The sequence below is a fragment of the Mustela erminea genome, chromosome 19 (assembly GCF_009829155.1).
Source record: "Mustela erminea isolate mMusErm1 chromosome 19, mMusErm1.Pri, whole genome shotgun sequence".
Taxonomy (NCBI): Eukaryota; Metazoa; Chordata; class Mammalia; order Carnivora; family Mustelidae; genus Mustela; species Mustela erminea.
This window is the reverse complement of record NC_045632.1, coordinates 6,248,955-6,270,645: the sequence shown is the minus strand read 5'-3', so window position 1 is coordinate 6,270,645 and position 21,691 is coordinate 6,248,955. Positions and strand designations below refer to the sequence as shown.

The window sequence follows — 21,691 nt, the reverse complement described above, 5'->3', positions numbered from 1 at the left end:
GCCCCACTTCTCCTAACCAACGCCCAACACTGGGCACAGCTTTCAAGGTCCAACTTCACAAGCACCTCCTCAAATCCTCCTGGGTCCCTCCACAGCTGCTGGGGCCCCCATCTCACACTCCCACATCACTCTCAAGTGTTCTTGTATTCCTGCTTATTTCCAAGCCTCTCCCTAGGTGTTGAATCTCACTGGAAACCCTCCTGTGTCCCACTGGCTTCCCCACTGCTCCTCATATCAACCCTCTGGCTCCCTAGGGAACTATCTTGCTTCTGGGCAGAGGCACAGGCTTCTGATGGAAATGCAGGGGAAGCCAGGGGAGGATAAGCAAACCAAGATGTAGAGAATGTCAAGAGACTCAGAGAACTGGAAGAAAAGCAGAGAGAGATACAGAGAAAAAGATGGGGAAAGAGGGACAGAGACACAAATAGAACCTGAGATGAACACAGGAAAACATGAGGGGCGGTGGGAGGAGACATGGAGACAGCTCCACCACGGCCAGGGAGAGAGGTGGACAGTGAGATCTCACAGGTGGGCAGGCTAGGAGCAGGGGAACCAGGAGGGTCAAATGTCCTGATATCTGGCAGAAGTGGGTGGACAATGAAAGGACAGCAACAGGACTGTCAGACAGGGACAAAGGGAAGCTATTGACATAGCTGCCTGCCTGCCCGGAAGAGAAGTTGAGAAACGGAGCCGCTGGGAGCATGGCACTGGGTCCTGGGGGCGGACAAAGCCCGATTGTCTGAGGCCCCTTTCCCCATAGCGCTGGGCCTGCGCCCCAGCCCAGGGCAGGGGTGGGAGCCAGCTTGGTGACACATGCTTTCTCACTGGCTTGCTGTCTACAGTGGGGACACGGAGGTCGTCAGCAACCACAGAGGGACTTACGGGCAGGTGCGTGAATCACCCCAACCCCACTGACCCATGCTGCCTGGTTTTCAGTGTCTGAAGGCAGCACATCCAGGAGTGAGAGTCTGCAGGCCTAAAGCGCTCACAGACAGAGGTGGGGGGGATTCCTGCATGCCAGAGGGCACTGGTCACTTGCCTGGGTATTGGTCTTCAGACACCTTGCTCAAGGACGTAGAAGTCTAGGGACTGAGAACAAGCCCCCATCTTTTCTTTAGAGTCAAAAGTGCAGGTGCCCAGGTCCTTCTCCTGAAGATCTAGACTTCTAGACTCCTCCTTCAGACCCTGGATTCTGGACCCCTAGCCTCGCCTCTCCTCAGGCCCGGGAGTCCAGATCCCCAGTGCACTCAGGGACTAGTGCTCCCCTCCCTGGAAGCCCAGTCAGGGGTCACCAAGAGTAAAACCATGGGGAGATGGGGAAGTAAGGAATGTGTGTGGGAGGTCTGGGTGAGGAGGAAAGGGTGGGGCAGCCTCCTGCCTCAGGGACCTGGGGAGATAGGGGTTAAAAGGAAGAACCAGGAGTGTCTGTGGACGGGGAGCAGCCTCTTCCAGGGAGGCCAGGAAGCCCAGGTGTCTGCCTGGGCCCCACAGCCCATACATCTTCTGCTGTCTGTCTCTGTGGCTCTGGCTCCTGGGCATCCACTCTGCTTTCAGTTTCTGGTCTCTCCCCATAACTCCCTGCCTTTCTGATTCTCTTTGCTCCTTTGTCTCTCTGCCTGTGACACGTGCTATCCCTATCCCAACCCAAGAGCCCCTCGGCCAGGAGTCCTCTGGACCCTCAGGCAGCTGGCCCCCAGCAGGTAAGATCATGCTGCACCCCAGAACCTCCAGATGTGGGGAGAGCAACACAGTGAGCACAGAAGAAAAATCCCATGGGGAGAGAAGAAGGTCAGGACTCTTCCTGGGCCATCCCCTCTTGTTGGCAGGCGGGCATGCTGGAGCCCAGAGAAATAAGAGACGCATAATGTGAGCCACAGAGCACCACGAGTGGTCCTGGGTTCTTACTTAACCTGCCTTCATGGGACCCCAGAATGGAAGATGTGGTTAGAGTGACAGGAGGCCAGGGGAAGGATGGAGGTCAAGGGTCAGGAAAGCATGCAGGTGGGGGAGGGGGGAAATGAAGGAGGTGGGGACTTGAGAGGGGGACTGAGGAGCATTTGGTTTCCCTTCTCAGGAATGGGCATGAAGACGCTGATTGTGGCACTGGTCCTGATGGCTGCAGGTGGGAAGACAAGGGATGGGATGGAATGGGGTGGTTGGGTGGGGCCGGGTAGGGGCTGCTGATGGGAAAGTTTGGACCTTGGGGTAGAGATTCACACAGGTATGGAGGCAGGGTGGTCTTGGAGTGAGGAGGAAGCAGGGGGCTAGTTTAGGGATGGGGGTGCAGACAGAAAGGAGGTGGGAGGGAGTCTAGAAGGTGGGGAAAAATTTGAGGATGGGGTGGAGTGGAGATGACCTAGAACACTGGGATGGCATTGGGGTTCACCTTGGGGGATTCGCCTGGTGTCTCCTTCTCCCTGACTCAGACCCTTCCTCTCTCAGCCTGGGCCGAGGAGCAGAATAAGGTGTTGCATGGTGGACCCTGTGAACAGACATCTCACCCCTACCAAGCTGCCCTCTACATGTCAGGCCACTTGCTCTGCGGAGGGGTCCTCATTCACCCGCTATGGGTCCTCACCGCTGCCCACTGCAAAAAACCGTGAGTCTCCACTCCATGAATGAGGCCTGATTGCAATGAGACCCTGGGGGTGTCTTACAGATTTCAGGCACGAAGAGACACCTACATCCCCCTGTCCCAAACCAAGGCCATCTGATAACGAGGTTCACCTGGCCAGTACTTAACTGAGCATTACCTATCTGCCAGTCCCTGTTTGAGACCCTGCAGATACAGCAGTGAAGAAAACAAGCACAATTTCTGCTTTTATGGACTGACCTTGTAACTGGGGAATCAGATGGGGCAGGACCCTGTAGACAGCAATGGAGTGATGGATTTCAATCTAAGTGAGGTAGGGAGCCAGTGGAAAATTTCAGTCAGGGAAGCAGCAGGATCTGACTTACATTTTTAAAAAGATTTTATTTATTTATTTATTTGTCAGAGAGAGAGAAAGAGGGAGAGAGAGAGAAAGACAGAGACAGAGACAGAAACAGAACACAAGCGGGGGGAGTGGCAGGCAGAGAGAGAAGCAGGCTTCTCATTGAGCATGGAACCTGATGTGGGACACGATCCCAAGACCCTGGGATCATGGCCTGAGCTGAAGGCAGATGCTTAATGACTGAGCCACCCAGTCTTTAAGAGCATCTTGACCACCATGTGGAAAGTGGGCTGGGCAAGGGGAGATGAAGGAAGGGATGCACGAAGAATGACCTAGGATGATGGTTTGGACCAGGAGATGGAGGATAGTTGAAAACTTTGGGAGATATTTTGAGACCAGCGGGATTCAGTGATGTGGGATGGAAGAAGCAGAGCTGACCAACCTCCGGGTATTTGACTCAAACAAGTGGATGTTCTGTTGTGTCTTTCTGATCCAAAGGAAAGGGAAATAGAACCAGTATGGACATGGGCGGAGGAGGGTCAGACATTTTGTTCTAGCCAAGGTGAGTCTGAGATACCAGGGAGATGTCAATGAAGCATGAGAGTAAGCTCCTGGTGCTCAGAGGAGAAGTCAGACCTGGAGGGAAACATTAAGGGGTCATCCACAAATAAGTGGTATTTAAACACAGGACGGGATGAGATCATCCAAAAAGCAAGCATAGGTTGAAAAGCATAGAGGGACTAGGACTAATCCTCAGAGAACTAATGATCACTAGTTAGGTTAACAGTTGCCATTTTGTTCAGTGCTAACTACCAGCCAGGTGCTGAGTTAAGCAGTTAATATACATTTCCTGGAAACTTCACAACAAGGGACTCCTGGTCCCATTTTGCAGATGAGGATACTGAGGCTCAGGGAAGCAGTAAGTGGCAATTGAATTGTTTGGAAACCAACAGGTGCCACTTCCTACTGTGGGAGGAGGGGTTAATCCTGCAAGGGTATGGACTCAAGGACCCCAGGATGGTCTCCCCCACACTTGACATCACTCCCGACATTCTCTCATTCATCCATCTGGTGCACATTGATCAAAGCATCTGCTAAGTGCCAGATTTGAGGTGGGCAGTGGGGATTCTGTAGTAGGTGAGAGAAATACACAGAGCCTCTGACCTTAGGAGCACAGAAGCAAAAAGGCACAGAACGATAATTATTTAACAAACAAGCCCTCGAAAAATCATATAATTACGAATTACCCCAAGTCCGGTGAAGGAAAAGAATAGGGATGGCTCCCTGAGAGAAAAGAACAGAGATACCTACTTTGAATGGAGGAGGGTGTCAGGAGGGACCTTCTGATGAGATGAAGTCCAAGCTGAAGCATGGAAAATGAGAAAGGGTAGACAAATGAAGAAGGGGGACAAACATTCACAGCAGAAGAAATACAAAGACAAAGTCCCTGAGGATGAAACTGTCTGGAGTGTTCTAAGAAAGTTACCTGTTGACAGTGAGACAGGGGATGGTGGAATGAGTTTTATTCCAAGGGCAACGGGGAGCCATGGGAGAATTTTGAGCAAGGGACTGACTCTTTGATCCATTTCACAAATATTTGTTGGACATTTATTGTAAATATGATAGACATAGATGAGACACTGAGGATGCTGTATCTGAACAAAACAAAAATCCCATCTTGATATTCTAGAGCTGTGCCACCTAATATGATAGACAAAAATGGCCAATTAAATTTACATTAAGGAAAATACAATGAGATGACAAATCCAGGAGCCAAAGGACAAGTGCTCAGTAGCAGTAGTGTCTAGTGTCCACTATATCAAACAGCTGCATGACTGAGGAAGTTCTACTGGACAGTGTTGCTATGGTAGGAAGAGAGACAATAAAATCAGTAAATATTTAACAATACATAGATACTATATCTGATGGTGATGGTAGATTCTTGGATGACAAAAAAAACAAACAAACAGGAAGAAGGACTTGCCTGTTAAGGTAGGTATTTGCATTTTAATTTGATCATCAGAGAAGGCCTCACAGAGAAGGTGACATCTTGAAGGAGGTGGGGGAGGAAGTCATGCAGATATGTGGGAGAAAGAGTTGCTGGCAGAGGGAAGAGCCAGAGCAAGGGCCCTGAGATGAGAGGATGACTGTTGTTTCAAGGAAAGGCAGGGTAGCCAGTGTGCCTGGAGCAGAAGGAGAGAAGGAGAGAGTGGGAGAAGGCAATATTTGAGAGGTGATGGGGGCAGGATGTGCAGGACCTTGTGGGCCAGAATGAAAACTTCAACTTTTACTCTGAGTAAGATGGGAGTCATTGGAGGGTTCTGAGCCGAGGAGAGACAGGAGGAGGTGGGATATTTTATGTTGTTAAAATTTCTCTGGTTGTTTTGTGGAGGGTAAATTGTGGAGGGGCAAACACAGAAAAAGGAGTCCAGTGGGGTGCCTACTGCCATAATCCCAGTAAGAGATGATGGCTCCAGACCAAAATGGTAGCAGTGAGGTGAGAAGTGATCACATCCTGGATATACTTTGGAGAGCCAAAAAAGACTTCTGCGCAGCTTGAAACAAAGAGAGTAAAGAATAGTCTCCAAGGTTATTCTGCAAGGATGGAGTTGTCCTTTCCTGAGCTGGGAAGACTGTGAGGGGAACAGACCAGATAGCTTGTGGTACCACCAGGCTACCCCCATCTCCCACCACAGCCCTTCCCGGAGTCTCAGCGGCAGCCCAAGGACTCCAGGTAAGACCCAGCTCTCTTCTTTCCCAGGAATCTTCAGGTTTACCTGGGGAAGCACAACCTTCAGCAAAGGGAGAGTTTCCAAGAGCAGAGCTCTGTTGTCCGGGCTGTGGTCCACCCTGGCTACAATGCTGCCACTCATGACCAGGACATCATGCTGTTGCGCCTGGCTAGACCCGCCAGATTCTCTGAACGCATCCAGCCCCTCCCCCTGGAGGAAGACTGCTGGGCCAACCATGCCAGCTGCCACATCCTAGGCTGGGGCAAGACAGCAGACGGTCAGTAGGGGGAGGGTGATGGGGAAGCAGGCCGAAGCTTAGCCCATTAGGGGGGCTAATGGTGAGGGCCATTGGGGCAGTGTGTCAGTGGGGAGGGTTGACAAATATGGGAGTTGAGCGAAGGAGTGAACAAACAGCCAGTGGAGAAAGTAGCCCCACAGGTGAATGGTATGGAGAGATAGGCCGTAAGATGAAGGATCAGTGAAGAGGGAGTGTCAGTGGGGACATGCTAATCAAGAAGGAGGCCAAAAAGCGGGGGTGGGAGGAGGCCAGTGATGGAAGCGGACCAATCAGTATTCAAAGACGACTAAAAAGCAATAATGGAGGAGGGACTAACGGAAGAAGAGAAATCAATAAAACAGGGCAGCCAGCTGAAAGATACAAATTGCGAGTACAAGTGGAGTGGAGTGAGATAATGGGGAGGAACCAACTGAGGAAAGATCAGTGATCAACAGGAGTCAGTAGAAGAAGGACTGGGGTAAGAACAAGTCTAGAAGGTCAGTAGGAACCGCGGAAGATAGGTCCGTGAGTGAAGGGCCAAAAAAGGAAGATGGACTATTGAATGAAGGGCCAATAGTAAGGGAGAATGTATAGTGGAGGGTGGGTTCATTTAGGATAGGACCAATGAGGGGGAGGTGGACCTTTGGATTAAGGACCAGTAAGAAGGGAGGGCCAATGGGGGATAATGCCACCGGTTAGAAAAGAACCAATGGTCAAGTGTTGACCTATCAGGATGAACCAACAGAAAAGAAGGGTCCAATGCAGAATGAAAGGGTGGAGGAGGTACTGACTGAAGAGAGACTAGAGGTGAGCTGCGACTACTGAAGAAGGTGGGACTACTGAAAAAGACAAGTAGAGTCAGGACCTAAGAGAAAGGGCAAACCAGTAAGAAACGAGGCCTAGTGGAGAAGGGACAATTAATGAGGAAGGCAGGCCAATGGGAGGAAAGAATAATGTAAAGAGGGACCAATCAGGAGCCAGGGCCAATGGAAATGGGTTTTTATGAATGAAAGACAAATAGGAAGAAGGAAACCAGTGGGGAATAGAGACCAGTAGGGGAGAGAGGACTTAACGAGATTGGAAGATCGCTGGGGAGGACCTGGGAAGGACAGACTGTGAAGTGAGCCTGGCCCTTCTCTCTCTGTAGGTGGTTTCCCTAATACCATCCAATGTGCATACATCCATCTGGTGTCCCGTGAGGAGTGTGAGCGTGCCTACCCCAACCAGATCACCCAGAACATGGTGTGTGCTGGGGATGAGAAGTACGGGAAGGATTCCTGCCAGGTGAGGCCACCAGGACCTTCGGGCTACATAGCCGAGGTCAGAGACGGGGAGAGAGAAACTCACAGACCAAAACAGAGCTTTGCAGAGACATCCTGGGAGAGAATCCCAGGGAGAGAGTCTCAGCTGGACACTCGGAGACACAGCGAGGAACAGGCAGAGATATAAAGACAGCCAGCAGAGACAGGACATGCAGAGACAAGGAGGGTGATACAGAGATCAAGAACCAGAGAGACACTGTAAGGAGGCAGATGGTGTGAGGGGACCATCCTTCCTCAAACAGGGGCTGTCCTGTTTAGACCTGACCAAGTTTTAGAGGTAGGGGAACCACAGCTGGGGAGAGACAGGGCTCCATCCCCACTCCCAAATGCCTCCTTTATCTTGTGTTTTTGTTTGTTTGTTTCCACTTCATCCACTGGGTGTCTCCTATTTATGCCCAAATTTACTCCAGTCCACTAAGGGACATGAAGAGACCAGTCAAGAGGGAGAACAGAGCTCAAGACGGAGCTCAGAACAGTGTTACAGAGCAACTTGGACACAGAGAAAAGACTAGCAGACAAGTCCCATTTCTGAAGCTATCTTTTCTCTCCCCAGTTTTGTGGAGATACAGTCAGCACACATACATCAGTGTAGAAGTTTCAGGTATAGAGCAGGATGTAATTCCGTAGGTGTGGAATGATCACCATACTCAGTCCAGTTAGCACCCAACATCACCTGTGGATTCAATAAGAAGGGGAAGCAAAGCAAAGAAACTGAAAAGAAAAATTTTGCTTCCTTGTGATGAGAGCTCTTAGGATGCACTATCTTAACAAGCTTCCTAGACATCACACAGCGGTGTCGACGATAGTCACTATGCTGTGCATTACACTCCTGGCATTTACCCATCTTGTAACTGGAGTGCCGTTCTCTCTTTAGATGCCTTTCTCTATACTCTCGCCTCTTTATATGTATATTTACATATATAAACGTAACTATTATATGAATAGATTTATAGAAATAATGCATAAGTAATGAAATGTAAAACCATGCACAATATATTTTATTGTATGTATGTATGTATATATATATTATGTGTATAATATACATATATATTTCTCTCTGTCTCCTCTTCACTCTGCACTTCCACCTCTCTCCATACCTCTCAGTCTCCCTCCTCTTCTTCCTCCTCCTTCTTCTTCTTTTAAAGATTTTATCAATTTATTTGACAGAGAGAAAGCACAAGCAGTGGGAGCAGCAGAAGGAGAGGGAGAGGCAGGCTCCCCACCAAGCAGGGTGACCAAGACAGAGCTCTCAGTCTCTGTTCCTAATCTCTATTCTTTTTCTCTTCTTTTCTCCCTGCCTTTCTGGATCTTGATGTTCTCTCTATTTCTCCACATTTCTGAGTCTCCCTCACACTCTCCATTTCCCTGTCTGTGACTGTGTGTGTGTCTATCTGCCTCTCTGTCCCAAGGCTATCCATCTCTGAGTTTCTCTCCCTCTCCTTCTCTACATGTCTCTGTGTGTCCTTCTGTTTCCCTGTCTGTCTGTGTTTCTTTATTTCTCAGAGATTTTATTTTTAAGTAATCTCTACATCCTACAACCCCAAGATCAAGGTCACGTGCTCTACGGACTGAGCCGGCTAGGTGGCCCTGTCATTCTGTCTTTTTCTCTCTGTGTGTTTCTGTATCTGATTCTCTCCCTGTTTCCCACAGGGTGATTCTGGGGGTCCGCTGGTATGTGGAGACCGTCTCCGAGGCCTTGTGTCATGGGGTAATGTTCCTTGTGGATCCAAGGAGAAGCCAGGGGTCTACACCGACGTCTGCAGATATGGCCACTGGATCCGAAAAACCATTCAGGGCAACTAACCCTGACATGTGACATCCAACTCTTGACCTGTGGCCCCCACTTGCTGGCTCCAGAATATCCCTGACCAAGACTTTGCCTTCCCCCTACCTGCCTAGACCCAACCCTTAATGCTTAATAAAAGCAGTGACATGACAGTACAAATTCACCCTGGTTTTACCCCAACCCCATCCTTGCATCACTGGGGACAAGTGAGGATGTGGGCTAAGGTCTTACCCCACCGGTAGGAGAATACAGGAATACCCCTTCCAAGCATCTCTCCCTCCTTGGTTATTCAATAGGTTCGACTTCTTCCTACAGAGGAGTGGTCATGAGTCAGGCAAAACCTGAGTTGGAATTCCAGCTCTGCCCTCTGCTATTTGTGTACCCTTGGGAAGGGCCTCCCTTCACTGTGCAGATCTCATCTGTAAAGTAAGGATAATAAGAGTATATTCCTCACAGGGCAGTGCTTGTTTTGGGGAGGATTCAAGATTTCTGAAACAGGAAACACATACAACGGTGCCTGGCACACTTGCTTGAGCAATAAAGAGTGGATTTTATTCTTAGCAGTGCTTTTTTGCTTTTATCCCACTTCAGCCTCTCTCAAGTCTGGACGTTCTTTGTTCCCTTTTATAGCCCAATTTCATTTCTCCTCCCCTCCAGGAAGACATCTGTGAGTACTCCACCTTGGACTAGACTTCCTGGTGGCTCTTTCCCCCAAACTCCTTTTGTAGCAGTGAAAGAAGTGAGGGGAGAGGGCTGGGAGACCACTGTGTGTGGGTAGGGGGTGGGAGAGAAGGTGGGAGAGCAGAGCTGGGGCCAGATCCCAAAGGACCGCAGACCCCAGATTGAGAGAATAAAACTTTCTCCTGAGGTCAGTGGGGAGCCATGGAAGGCTTGTGAACAAGAGCAGCGCTGAGACCTTGTAGGGGATGGACCAGAGGAGAGAGACCGGAGGCCAGAGAGGAGGTCAAAGTGATGGTGCAGGAAAAGAAGAGGGATGAGCTGGGGCTAGGCAGTCTGGAGAAGGAGGCTGCATTGGAGGTCACTGTATGGAGAGGGTTGGGTGGATGATGTTCATTGTCATAGAAGGGACAACCTATAGAAAGTCATGGGGGTGTGAGAACACCTGATGTGCCCCAGAGATGGTGAATCATCCAGAATGGTGAAGCTGGAGTTTGAGGTGGGAGAAGTGGGTGGCATGGCTGGAAGCGTAGGTTACTGGAAGATCATGTTGACCTTGAGTGCCAGGAAGAAACATGTGGCCTAGAAAGAGCTACAGGCTCAGATCTGCACACTAGAAAGATCTTGCTGCAGCCCATTTGAGGGGGACAGCAATGGGTAGGAAAGAGGAGAGATGGGATGTCCCCAGAGAAATGAGGGTTAGGCTTCTGCATGCTCTCTGGGCTGCTTCCACAGACGTGCACCACGCATAATCCCTAACTGATGTACATGCCTCTATCTCAAGTCCCAGGACTGTCCCTGTCCTCAGAGAAGCCTTCTTCTCTACAACCTTTCCTGCATCTTCTGTGAGGAAGGCAAAATAACCTCTAAGCCAGGGGTCCTCTCAGCAAAGCAAGTGGGACAGTTAGGAGCTCCCAGAAAGAGAGAAAGAGAGAGAGAGAGAGAGAGAGAGAGAAAAGACGGCCCTACATGGAGGTTGGATTTAAGAGCAGAGAAATATTCAGGAACAGAAGGAGAATCAGAAACAACAATTCATTTGTTTTGATATTTATTGCAACCTTATTTTGCCCAGCACAGCTTAGAATGAAATCGGACTTCATTAAACAGAGAAACAGCTAGATGTTCAAAGTCAATGGTGTGTCATTCTGTGATGGGAGAGTTATGTGGTCTGAAGACAGAGGGAGCATTTTAAAAGAACAAAGTCCCTCAGTTGCAAAGATCTTCAGATTTGGAGAAAAAGCACATGTCTTAAGAACCAAAGCAAGGTGAAAGTTAATCAAGACACATGATGGGAGGGAGTGGCGGATCTTTATGTGTATGTGGAAATACTCAGTCATGTGAATGGCCCGCCTTGACCAATCCCTTCTAAAGATTTTGGATGATAAATAGGGCCATGAAATGCACAAGAGTCACCAGGAGGAACCAGTCAATGAATGTCCAGAGCAAAATCAACTTCAATTCATTAAGAGAGAATTACCTTCTTCAATGGATACAACGAGTAACACTTACTTAGTACATGACAGGCACTGGTCTAAGGGTTTTATCTATTAACTCATTTAATCTCATAGGTGCTAAGGGTTTTATCTAGTAACTCATTTAATCTCATACCACACCTGTGAACTAAGTACCATTATTGTTCTGATGTTAGGGATGGGGAAAACCAAGACACAGAGAGGCTCCATGGTTTGCCCAAAGTTTCACAGAGAGCAGATGTTAGGGGATTGGTGCCAGAGTCTCAGTTCCTGACTGCTTGGCTATAGGGTAGCTTTCTTTCAATTCTGGTACCTTCTCAAATTGAGCATAAACATGTTTAAAGGCTTAACATGAATCTTTTTCTTTTTTTTACAGATTTTTTATTTTTTAAATTTTTTATTTTTTGAAGAATTATTTATTTATTCATTTGACAGACAGAGATCACAAGTAAGCAGAGAGGCAGGCAGAGAGAGAGAGGACGGGAAGCAGGCTCCCTGCTGAGCAGAGAGCCCGATGCGGGGCTCCATCCAAAGACCCTGGGATCATGACCTGAGCCGAAGGCAGACGCCTAAAGACTGAGCCACCCAGGTGCCCTGAATCTTTTTTTTTTTTTTTTTAAAGCAGACTGTCTGCATGTTAAGGTGCTTGTATGTCTAGGAGAATTTTATGCATTACAGAGACCATTTCCTGACTTGAGCTTGAAATGTTGAAGGTTTTTAAGTTGACATCATACCAAATTTATAGTCCGTGTTGAGGTACTTAAAAGAATATCATGTTGATCATATTTACAAATGTAGTATGTCTAGATGCATAAATTTACCTAAATGTTCTGGGAGGTCTGTCTAAAAACTGAAGGGCTTCCAGAAGACAATGAATGTGTCAGGGGCAACTGGGTGGCTCAGCTGGTTAAGCATCTGCCTTTGACTCGGGTCATCTTCCCAGGGTTCTGAGGTTGAGCCCCATGTTGAGCTCCTTACTTAGCAGGGAATCTCCTTTTCCCTCTGCCCCTACTCCTCCTTGTGCGATCTCTTGCTCTCTCTCTCAAATAAATAAATAAATAAAATCCTTTAAGAAATAGAAATGTAGATTGAAAATGTTTGAAGAGACTTAATTAATCTAGTTTGTAAAAGGGACCAAACACTACAGTAAAGACCTATCTGGAGTAAAGAGGCATATCTAGAATTAAAAGGGTTGTAAGCCAACCTTGAAAGATTGCAGAAGTGCGTTGCCATATATATCACATCCATGTGTGCAATACAAAAAGCAAATAATCAAAATAAGCCTCAGAACACTGTTTTACCCCTGTACCCTGAAACCAGCCTAAGGGCTCCAAAACCTCTGGTTCGTCAGGTGCCAGGTTACAGAAGTGAGCAATTCAGCTCGGTTCTGCCCTCAAGGAATATGAGTTCTATGAGGACTGCAGCATTGCCAGGAGTCCTTGTCTGTTTTGTTCATGGGTGGACCTCAGTCTGGCACGCGGGGGCTGCTCAGGAGACAGGGGTTGAGTGAGTATTTGGCTCCATGTCCCAGAGGGTTAGAAACTTGAAGACACGGGTAGAGATGAATTCAGAGAGTCGAAGCCAGACAGAAAGAACTCAAATGGAGAAGAGGTTGGGAGAGGCAGCTCCAGATGGCCCAGGGCTGGTGAGACGGAAGCCCTTTTGGGATCCCCACCCAGTGCCCCATTTCCCAAAGGGCCAGGAGCCACCCACCCCCTATCCTGGCCTCTTGGCCTCTTTCCCCATCAACAGGTGGCCTGCCCAACCCTCTCACCCACGCCTGACTGCATCAGCCCAGCCAAGTCCTTGGCAGGGGGCCCCCAGACTGGATCCCTACCCCTTTATGCTCTGTGGCCCCAGTCCCAGGGTGAAGGGCAGGAGGGAGGATGAGGGGATCCCTTTGGCAAAGTGGCTTGAATCTCCTCTACCCGCAGTGCAAGACAAGGGAGACAGAGAGACACAATGATGCAGAGATGCAGATACTTGGAGCCTGTGATGGGGGTGGGAGGAGGGACAGAGGGACAGAATGGTACAGACGCAGATACAGAAACAGAGGGAGACTGGGAAGGACAGAGTCACAGGGGAAAGAGAGGTAACAGAGGAGGAAAGATACAAGAGATTCTCTGAGGCATAGAGACAGAGATCGAGAATCACAGACACGTAAAGGGAGTGATGGGTATGCTTCCTATCGGTGGTGATGTGTGTCAGAACTCATCAAATCCTACACATTAAATGTGCACAGTTTATTGTACCCCAATTCCACCTCAAAGCTGTAAAAAAAAAAAAAAGGCAGAGGAGAAGTAAAGGAAAATAAGACCAGAATCCTAAGGTATATTTGATATATGCACCATTCAGAACCATTAAAAAGAAAGAGAATCGGAAGACACAGATAAAGGGCAAGGGTTAGAGACACAGAAAAACAGAGAGGGAGGGGCAGAGAGACAGGCACTGAGACGCAGGGAGAGTGACATGACAAAGGTGGGGAGAGAGACCCAAAGCAAGATACTTGGTGGGCATGTCTCATGTTGAGAGAGACTTAGAAAGATTCCGAGGGAAGCAAACACAGAGAAAGAAGGCTGTAAGAGTTTGAAAAAACAGACAAAGATGGGAAGATGATAAAGTGGGACGGAGAGATGCAGAAGGAATGAAGAACACAGAAAATAAAGAAAAATCCAGGTATCAAGAAGACCGCCCAGAGCTGGTGAGAAGCATGAGCTCAACACTGAGGGGAAGGGGGTTCAGGGCTGAGTAGGCCAGCCCTGCAGAGACCCCTTCCTAACTCACCCCCCCAGTCCCCCTCCCCGCCAGGGAAGTAGGGAGTGGCCTTCAGGACTGGGTGGGGGGTGCTCTGGGGGCGGAGGTCGGGGGAAGCAGGAGGAGTGATTGTTGAGGCCTGGCAAGGCGCCTCACTCCCTGGGAATGTGCCCCGGGGATCAGTGGGTGGTTATAACTCAGGCTGAGTGCCCAGAGCCGAGGAGGAGGTGGCTGCAGGACGGCACAGACCTGAGAAGTCTGTGGCTGAGCTAGGAGCCCATTCCCCACCCCCTACCTGGGGAACTTGGCAGGTGAGGCCTGGGGAAGACCACAGGGACAGGGGTCTGCATCTTGGATGCACCCCTACTCTCTCTTTATCCTCCCTCATCGCGTGACTGGAGGGGGCTGGATGTCTGCTCCTCTGAAGTCTATAGTCTCTGGCTTGGGGGCAATCCCCTTGTGGTTCCTTTCTGCCCTAGGAAATGGGGCAAGGAAGAAAAGGAGGTGGGGTAAGGGCCTCCCAGAATCATCCCCGGCCTCCCTGCCCTCTGTCCTCCCCACAAGGTGCAGTGGCCATGGCTCCAGCAGGACACCCCTGGATGTGGATGGCCGGTGCCCTGATCACAGCCCTGATGATGGGAGTGACAGGTAACCAGAAGCCCTGTTGTGTGCCTGTAGACTAACTGGGTGGGCTATGGGTGACTCTCTGAGGGACACTGGAGTGTTGGTCCCAAGGGGACTCTGTGTGATGGGGTATGGCTCTAGGACTGGGTGACTGTGAGTCGGTGTCCTTATTCATGTTCAGGTGATTGTGTGTGGCTGTGTGCCTGTCACTGTGTGTGTGTGTGGGTGGGTGGGGTGCCTTTCCCCATATCAAGTGACTGCCTGCAACAGGTGCACTAGCTTGGAGGCTGTGTGTCTGATTGTGTGACTGGGCATGTGTGCATTTAGGATCATGTGTGGCTCAATGTCTGTGCAGGTAATTGTATGAACATTATGTGTGTGGCTCTGTGTGGCTGAAGGTATCTGGAGTCCTTGTCCCTGTGTCACCGGATTGTGTGTCACAAAAGTGCTTTTTACGGTGAAAATGCATGGCCAGGTGCGTGCAGGTAATGGTTTGGGGCTGTGGGATTGCGGCTGAGTGTGGGATTATGTATGCCTCAACTTGGGCTGTGAGACCGCTTGAGGTTCTGTGTCAGGGTGTTGGTGACTGCATGTTTATAGGGGACTGTCTGTGAGATGGGTGGGGTTTCCATCCCTCCCCTAAGGGATTGCATGGGCTGAAGTGTCTATCACTTCGAGATGGTGACTGTGTGAGGTTGGATGATACCAGGTCACTTGTTGCTGGGCTTTTGGAGTGTAGTGTTGTCACCATGCCAACGTGTCTGTGTGCAGGAGAGTCTGTGCTGGTCTCTACAGGGATGCATACACGTGCCTGAGACACTGCATGGGTGCGTGAAACCTTGTAAGGCTGCCGCCCAGTGCAGGTGCTTGGGAAGTGTGTGCACCATAAGACCCAACCGTGCCTGTAGCCACTCCGGTGGAGATGATGTGCATCTCTCATGCAACTCTGTGTGTGCTTATCTGTAACAACAGTTGTGTGTGGGTTTCCTGGATGTGCGCGCCAGGGCTTGGCATCTGTGGGTCATCAGCAAGAGTATGAGGTATTGGACTGACTATGGGGGACTGGCAATGGAGTGGGGTATCTGTGTCTGTCTGAGGGTATTGCCAGGAGGATTCAGAAGGCAAGTCCTTGTTGGAGAATTCAAAATCGGTCCTACTTTCTGCCGCCACCAGGTCCCTCTAGCTGAGCACTTCCCTGGTTTTGTTCCCCCAAATCTCCCTCCCCCCAGGGGCTCTGACTCTGACCCCCTTTCGTCCACCACACAGACTTTATCCACAGACAGGGTCCCCTTGGGCATGCACCCCCCCACCCTGCAAGCCAGGCCCCACCTAGATGGCTCTTCAGGTTTGGGGCCACGGCCCCTTCCAATCCTGTCTGCAGCTCCTAAAACTGAGCCCCTACCTCCTTGCCCAAAGTCAGGGATCTTTCTAGACTCCATCTCTCCACATGACCCTGGCCTCTCAAACTGCCCCTTCCAGCCCTGACCTCATTCTCTGAGGACTGACCACACTTCTTGAACCAAGGGCCCACCACGAAAGCTCTGCTCACCGGTCCATTCTCAGGCTCCACCCCCTGAACTTTGGCTTTGCCTCTGGGATTGTCCAACTTTACCTTCTTGGCCCCACCCACTGAGCTCTAGCCACTCCCAGGAACCTTGAGGTACAGTCAGAGACCAGTAACCACCTCATCCTGGACTCTGTCCTTGAGTTTGTTCTTTCTTTCTTTCTTTTTAATATTTTATTTATTTGACAGATAGAGATCACAAGTAGGCTGAGAGGCAGGCAGAGACAGAGGAGGAAGCAGGCTCCCCGCTGAGCAGAGAGCCTGATGTGGGGCTTGATCCCAGGACCCTGAGATCACGGCCTGAGCTGAAGGCAGAGGCTTTAACCCACCGAGCCACCCAGTTGCCCTGTTCTTGAGTTCTAAGCCTTGCCCTTCTTCATAGGTTTCAACCTTAGATTCCAGACCCCGCCCCTAAAGTCCTGACCCCCTCCTCAATATAAGAGTGTTTCAGGGGGTAAGACGAGCTCTGGCTGGTCCCACCTCTTGGATCTAAGACCCAGCAGCTGAGCCCAAGCTCCGCCCTGAGCCCAAGCCCCGCCCGTTTTCTGCCCCCAGAACCTCTTCTTTCAAATGATGCTACCTCCTGCGACAACCCCTCTGACACCGGGCCCTCTGGAAGCACTCGGGACATTGGAGGTGGGGCCAAGGAGGACACCAGAGCAGACGAAGGCAGCAGCAGCCGCATCGTGAATGGGTCCGACTGCGAGATGCACGCCCAGCCGTGGCAGGGTGCGCTGTTGCTGCAGCCCAACCAGCTCTACTGTGGGGCGGTGCTGGTGAATCCGCAGTGGCTGCTCACAGCAGCCCACTGCCGGAAGCCGTGAGTGGGGCTCCAGGAACAGGGCTGGACAGGGCAGGGGCGGGGGGAGGGCCATGGAGGTGAGTGTCGGGCGCGGGTGAGAAAGGGGTACAGCTGAGATGGGATCAAAGATGGAGTTTGGGTGGAGAATGGGGTTAGGCTGGGGAGAGAATTGTGGTAGGGGGTGGGAGTTAGAGATGCGGTGGATTTGGGCGTGAGGAATGCATATGTTGAGTGGTTTGGAATGGAGATGAGATTCAGAGTGACTTTAGAGTTTGGGATGGGGTAAGGTGGAGATGGAAATGGTATTGGGATTGGAAATAGCTCTGGGGTTGAAGATGGGGTTGGGGTTAGCTTTATGAATGGCACTGGAGATGGCTAGATTTGGAGTCGGGAATACATGTATTGATGGTTTGAGTGTGGGTGAAGAATTAGGGCTAGGATTGGGGATGGGAATGGGTTGGATCTGGAGCTGGGCACGCATCTGCCGACGGTCTGGAATGGAGATACCATTAGGAGAATTGGAGATGGGTGGAGATACATGGGGATGGGTTAGGGCTGAGGGCGGGGATGGATGTAGGATTGAGGATGGGGTTGAGATTAGAGTTATGGGAGGTTGGAGGGGGTTGGATTTGAGGTTGGGGTGGTTAGATTAAGGTTGGGAATGCAGCTGTGGTGGTTTCTATGTGGAGAAAGGATTTGGGGTGGGGATGGGATGGGATGGGATGGGGTGAAGTCACGGTTGGGACTGGATTGGGGTATACTCGGCACTGAATATGGGCATAGGAATCGGGGTTGCTAATAATCTGCACTACCTTCTTTAGATTTTACAGAATTCGCCTTGGCCACCATTCCCTGTCACCCGTTTATGAAACTGGGCAGCAGTTGTTCAAAGGGATCAAATCCATCCCCCATCCTGGCTATTCCCATCCCGGCCACTCCAATGACCTCATGCTCATCAAACTGAACAGAAAAATTCGTGAGACTCAGGCTGTTAAACCCATCAACATCTCCCCTCATTGTCCCACTGCTGGGACCAGCTGCTTGGTTTCTGGCTGGGGAACAACCAGCAGCCCCCACGGTGAGCGTCCAGGTCCCTCTTGATGCACACACCCTTGTCTGCCTTCTCCCCCTCTCTGCCTCTGAGCACTGCCCCTCCCCCATCTTTCTCCTGTTGCTCACAGTGGCCTTGCTCTGTGTGTTTCTGACAGTTAAATTCCCCAAGGTCCTCCAGTGCTTGAACATCACTGTGCTAAGTGCTGACAGGTGCAGGAAGGCCTATCCAGGACAGATAGATTCCACGATGTTCTGCGCTGGCGATGAGGCGGGAAGAGACTCCTGCCAGGTAAGGCTCAAGACTCAGGCATTCATGCGGCAGATATACACCCCGAGTGCCAGCTGTGTAACTTGAAACCTTGCTAAGTGCTGGGAACACAGCCCTGTCCAGCAGAAATATAATGTGAGTCATAGATGTCATTTTAAATTTTCTAGGTGCTACATTTTATTTGATTATTTTAAAGATTTTATTTATTTACGAGAGAGAGCGCTTGTGCGCACGCCCCTATAAGCCGGGAGAGGGCAGGAAGGAGAATCAGACTCCCTGCTGAGCAGAGAGCCCTATGCAGGGCTCAATCCCAGAACCCTGGCTAGGATCATGACCTGAGCGGAAGGCAGATGCTTAACCAACTGAGCCACCCAGGCGTCCCTAGTAGCTACATTTTAAAAAGTGAAAAAGAGGGACGTCTGGGTGGCTCAGTTAGAAGAACGTGTGATTCATGATCCCAGGGTTGTGAACTCAAGCCCCATGCTGGGTATAGAGATTATTTAAAATGAAATACAAACTAAAATTATTTTAAAAACCCCAATGGTCAAGAAAATGAATAAATGAGGTAATTTCAGAGAATGATAAAAACTATGCAGAAAATAAAATATAGTTTTATGATAGGGAGTGATGAGGGACAATATTCAAAAAGGTGGTTGGAAGGGCCTCCTCCAAGAGGTGGGTAGACACTGAATGACATAAAGGAGCCAGCCTTGCAAATGTTAAAGGAAAGAAAACACTTGCAAAGGCCCTGCAGCAGGGAGGAGTTTGGTGGCTCAAAGAAGAGAAAAAGCCAGAGTGTTTGGGAGACTGGGTGGGGGGAGTGGACGCAGCAAGAGTTGGGCCTGGGAAGATGGGTGGGGTCCATGTTCAACAAATATTCCTTGACCCCCAAGACAGAGCTTCTCTATGTCCTCATGGAAGCTCTATCTGTTGAGGATGACAGAAATTAAAATTAAACTCTTGCAGGGATCAGGACCCTTCCCTGTATTCAGGTCCTGAAGAGTTCTAGGAGGATGTAAATTAAGGTGTTCTCTGCTCGCAGGACAAACATTTCAGTAATATTGGCAGTTAGGAAGTAAGCTCTGGCCTCAGACAGCACTCCTATCCCACTCTGATGGCTGGGAAAGGGCCCATCCCCCCAAATTTTACAAACCTGAGGATTACAGCAACTTCCCAACGTCATTTCTGTCCCCACTCAATATGGAAACACACACATCTGGACAGAGGAGTGGGCGGAGGGATTTTTATCAGAAGAAATCACACCTGATTCAAATGTCAGCACTTTTTAAAAAGATTTTTATGTTTAAGTGATTTCAACCCTCCACGTGGGGCTTGAACTCAACCTCAAGATCAAGAGGCAGGCGGTCCACCGACTGGGCCAGGCAGGTGCCCCTCAAATGTCAGCATTTAAAACCATTTCACTTTCCTGAAGCCAAGCTTTGCATCTTGTTTTTCAGTTTGCAGACCCCAGTTAGCTTTTCATACCAGCATGTGGCCAGGGTTTGGCCACTAAGAGCAAAAAGTAATAACAACACTAATACTAAAATAGTAATAACACGGGACCCTGCTTTATGTGGTTCACATATATCAGCTCATTGACTCACCATTATTATTAGCTCTATCTTGCCGACGAGGAGCCAAGCTCAGGGCAGTTAATGAACTGCCTCTCAAAGGAAACTCTGCAGGGATATTAAACAAAATATAATGAGAAAAATTAAACTCCAAGAAAGCTGAAATTCAGAGGTGCAGGCAGTCAGGCTCTTTTGCCTTGAAGTAGTGCCTGCTAACAGGGAAAGAAGTCAGGCTCTGGATTTCTTTATAACTGATACTAGTATCTTGCATAAACATACATAAGAAATGACAGTAAAGAGTGGTGAGTGTTATTATAGGTAGCTGCAGGAGTTTGGGGAGCCATGGATGGGCAATCCAAAGAAGCAATCCTCAACTTGCCTCCCGTCCCCCAGGGGAGATATGACAATGCCTGGTGAGCTGTCCCTGGAGGAGGAAGGCAGTGACTGGCATATAATGCATAGGGGTCAAGGATGCTGCTGAACATCTTCCGATGTGTGCGACGGCCGCCACAGCAAAGAATGATCTGGCCCCGTGTCAGTGGTGCCCAGGATGAGAAAGTCCCATCTTTTAGGGGCCAAGAGCTGCCTCTCTGCAAAGGGAAGGTGTAAGTCATGTGTGCTCAGTAGGAGAAATGCAGTGTTCAAAGGTTGGACTAGAGAAAGACAAATAGGTACAGGGAGACACAGTGAGGGAGACACACATAAGAGGTGGCATTGGGTGGAGAGGGCAAACGGAACTTCTAAAGGTGAGACTTACTAGGAAATGTTAACATTTCCTCTCTCTCTCACTCTCTCTTTCTCTGTCTTGCCTGTTTCTCCCTCTCTGTCTTTGTGTCTCTTCATCTCTCTACTTTTCCCATCTCTATGTCTCTATCTCTTGCCACCCTGGCCCTTCTTCACCTGTGTGTCTCCCTCCTTCCACCTCCCCACAACTCCGCCTCTCTGAACTCCTTTCTCCTCCACAGGGTGATTCCGGGGGACCTGTGGTCTGCAATGGCTCCCTACAGGGCCTTGTGTCCTGGGGAGACTTTCCCTGTGCCCAACCAAACAGACCCGGTGTCTACACCAACCTCTGCCAATTCACTAAGTGGATCAAGGACACCATTCAGTCGAACTCATGAGGCATCCCAGGACCCAGCATTCTGGTGTGCCCCACCCACTGCCGTCATCACTCCTGCAGGGACCATGACACTCCCTCCATGCCCCTGTTCCTTCTTGAGGATGTTGGGGTTGTTAATCTCTCCAGCCCCTCCCCAAGTCTCCTGGAATCTGGGTCCCCCTTCCCTAGCCCTGGGCTGACCCTGTCTTTCCAGTCAGGTCCTAAAGAGAATTTCCCAGAAAGACCAAGCTTCCTTCCCATGCTTCCTTCCTCAGGCCCAGGGGCTATCCTTGTTCATCAGCTATGACCAAAATTTGGTCCCAGAAATAAAGCATCGGAGAAGTGAGCTCTGTATGTGGTGTCCCCACTCACTGAATGACCAGGCAGCGAGGAACAAGTCACTTCTTCCCTCTACAAAACTGTGTTTGCTCTTTGGGGGTATTTCACTTGCAAGAAACAGAGATCCACTCAAGCTGCTTTGCATTTTCTTCACAAATATATTTTTTAAAGATTTGATTTATTTATTTGACAGACAGAGATCACAAGTAGACAGAAAGGCAGGAGGGGGAGGGGGGAAGCAGGGTCCCCACTGAGCGGAGAGCCCAATGCAGGGCTCCATCCCAGGACCCTGGGATCGTGACCTGAGCTGAAGGCAGAAGTCTTAACCCACTGAGCCACCCAGGCGCCCCATTTTCTTCACAAATATTGATTATTTTGTGCCAGGAAGTTTCCAGATGCTGAGACACTACAACAGGC

The 21,691-nt window shown here is 49.8% G+C and overlaps 2 protein-coding genes across 3 annotated transcripts; both read left to right on the top strand.

Moving 5' to 3' along the window:
- Positions 1-774: 774 nt before the first annotated feature.
- KLK6 (kallikrein related peptidase 6) lies at positions 775-9,593 on the top strand. 2 transcript variants are annotated; one of them, XM_032325988.1, is made up of 7 exons: positions 785-888; positions 1,650-1,700; positions 2,075-2,122; positions 2,443-2,599; positions 5,695-5,942; positions 7,090-7,226; positions 8,915-9,593. In XM_032325988.1, the coding sequence occupies exons 3-7, from the start codon at positions 2,077-2,079 to the stop codon at positions 9,065-9,067; spliced, it is 741 nt and encodes a 246-aa protein (XP_032181879.1). In that variant the 5' UTR covers positions 785-888; positions 1,650-1,700; positions 2,075-2,076; the 3' UTR covers positions 9,068-9,593. The 2 variants fall into 2 exon arrangements, with proteins under 2 accessions (XP_032181877.1, XP_032181879.1); XM_032325986.1 differs by lacking the exon at positions 1,650-1,700 and having other exon boundaries at positions 775-888.
- A 4,540-nt stretch (positions 9,594-14,133) lies between these two features.
- KLK5 (kallikrein related peptidase 5) lies at positions 14,134-21,387 on the top strand. The gene is made up of 6 exons (XM_032325980.1): positions 14,134-14,265; positions 14,519-14,602; positions 16,698-16,962; positions 17,766-18,022; positions 18,153-18,286; positions 20,802-21,387. The coding sequence occupies exons 2-6, from the start codon at positions 14,530-14,532 to the stop codon at positions 20,955-20,957; spliced, it is 885 nt and encodes a 294-aa protein (XP_032181871.1). The 5' UTR covers positions 14,134-14,265; positions 14,519-14,529; the 3' UTR covers positions 20,958-21,387.
- Positions 21,388-21,691: the final 304 nt, after the last annotated feature.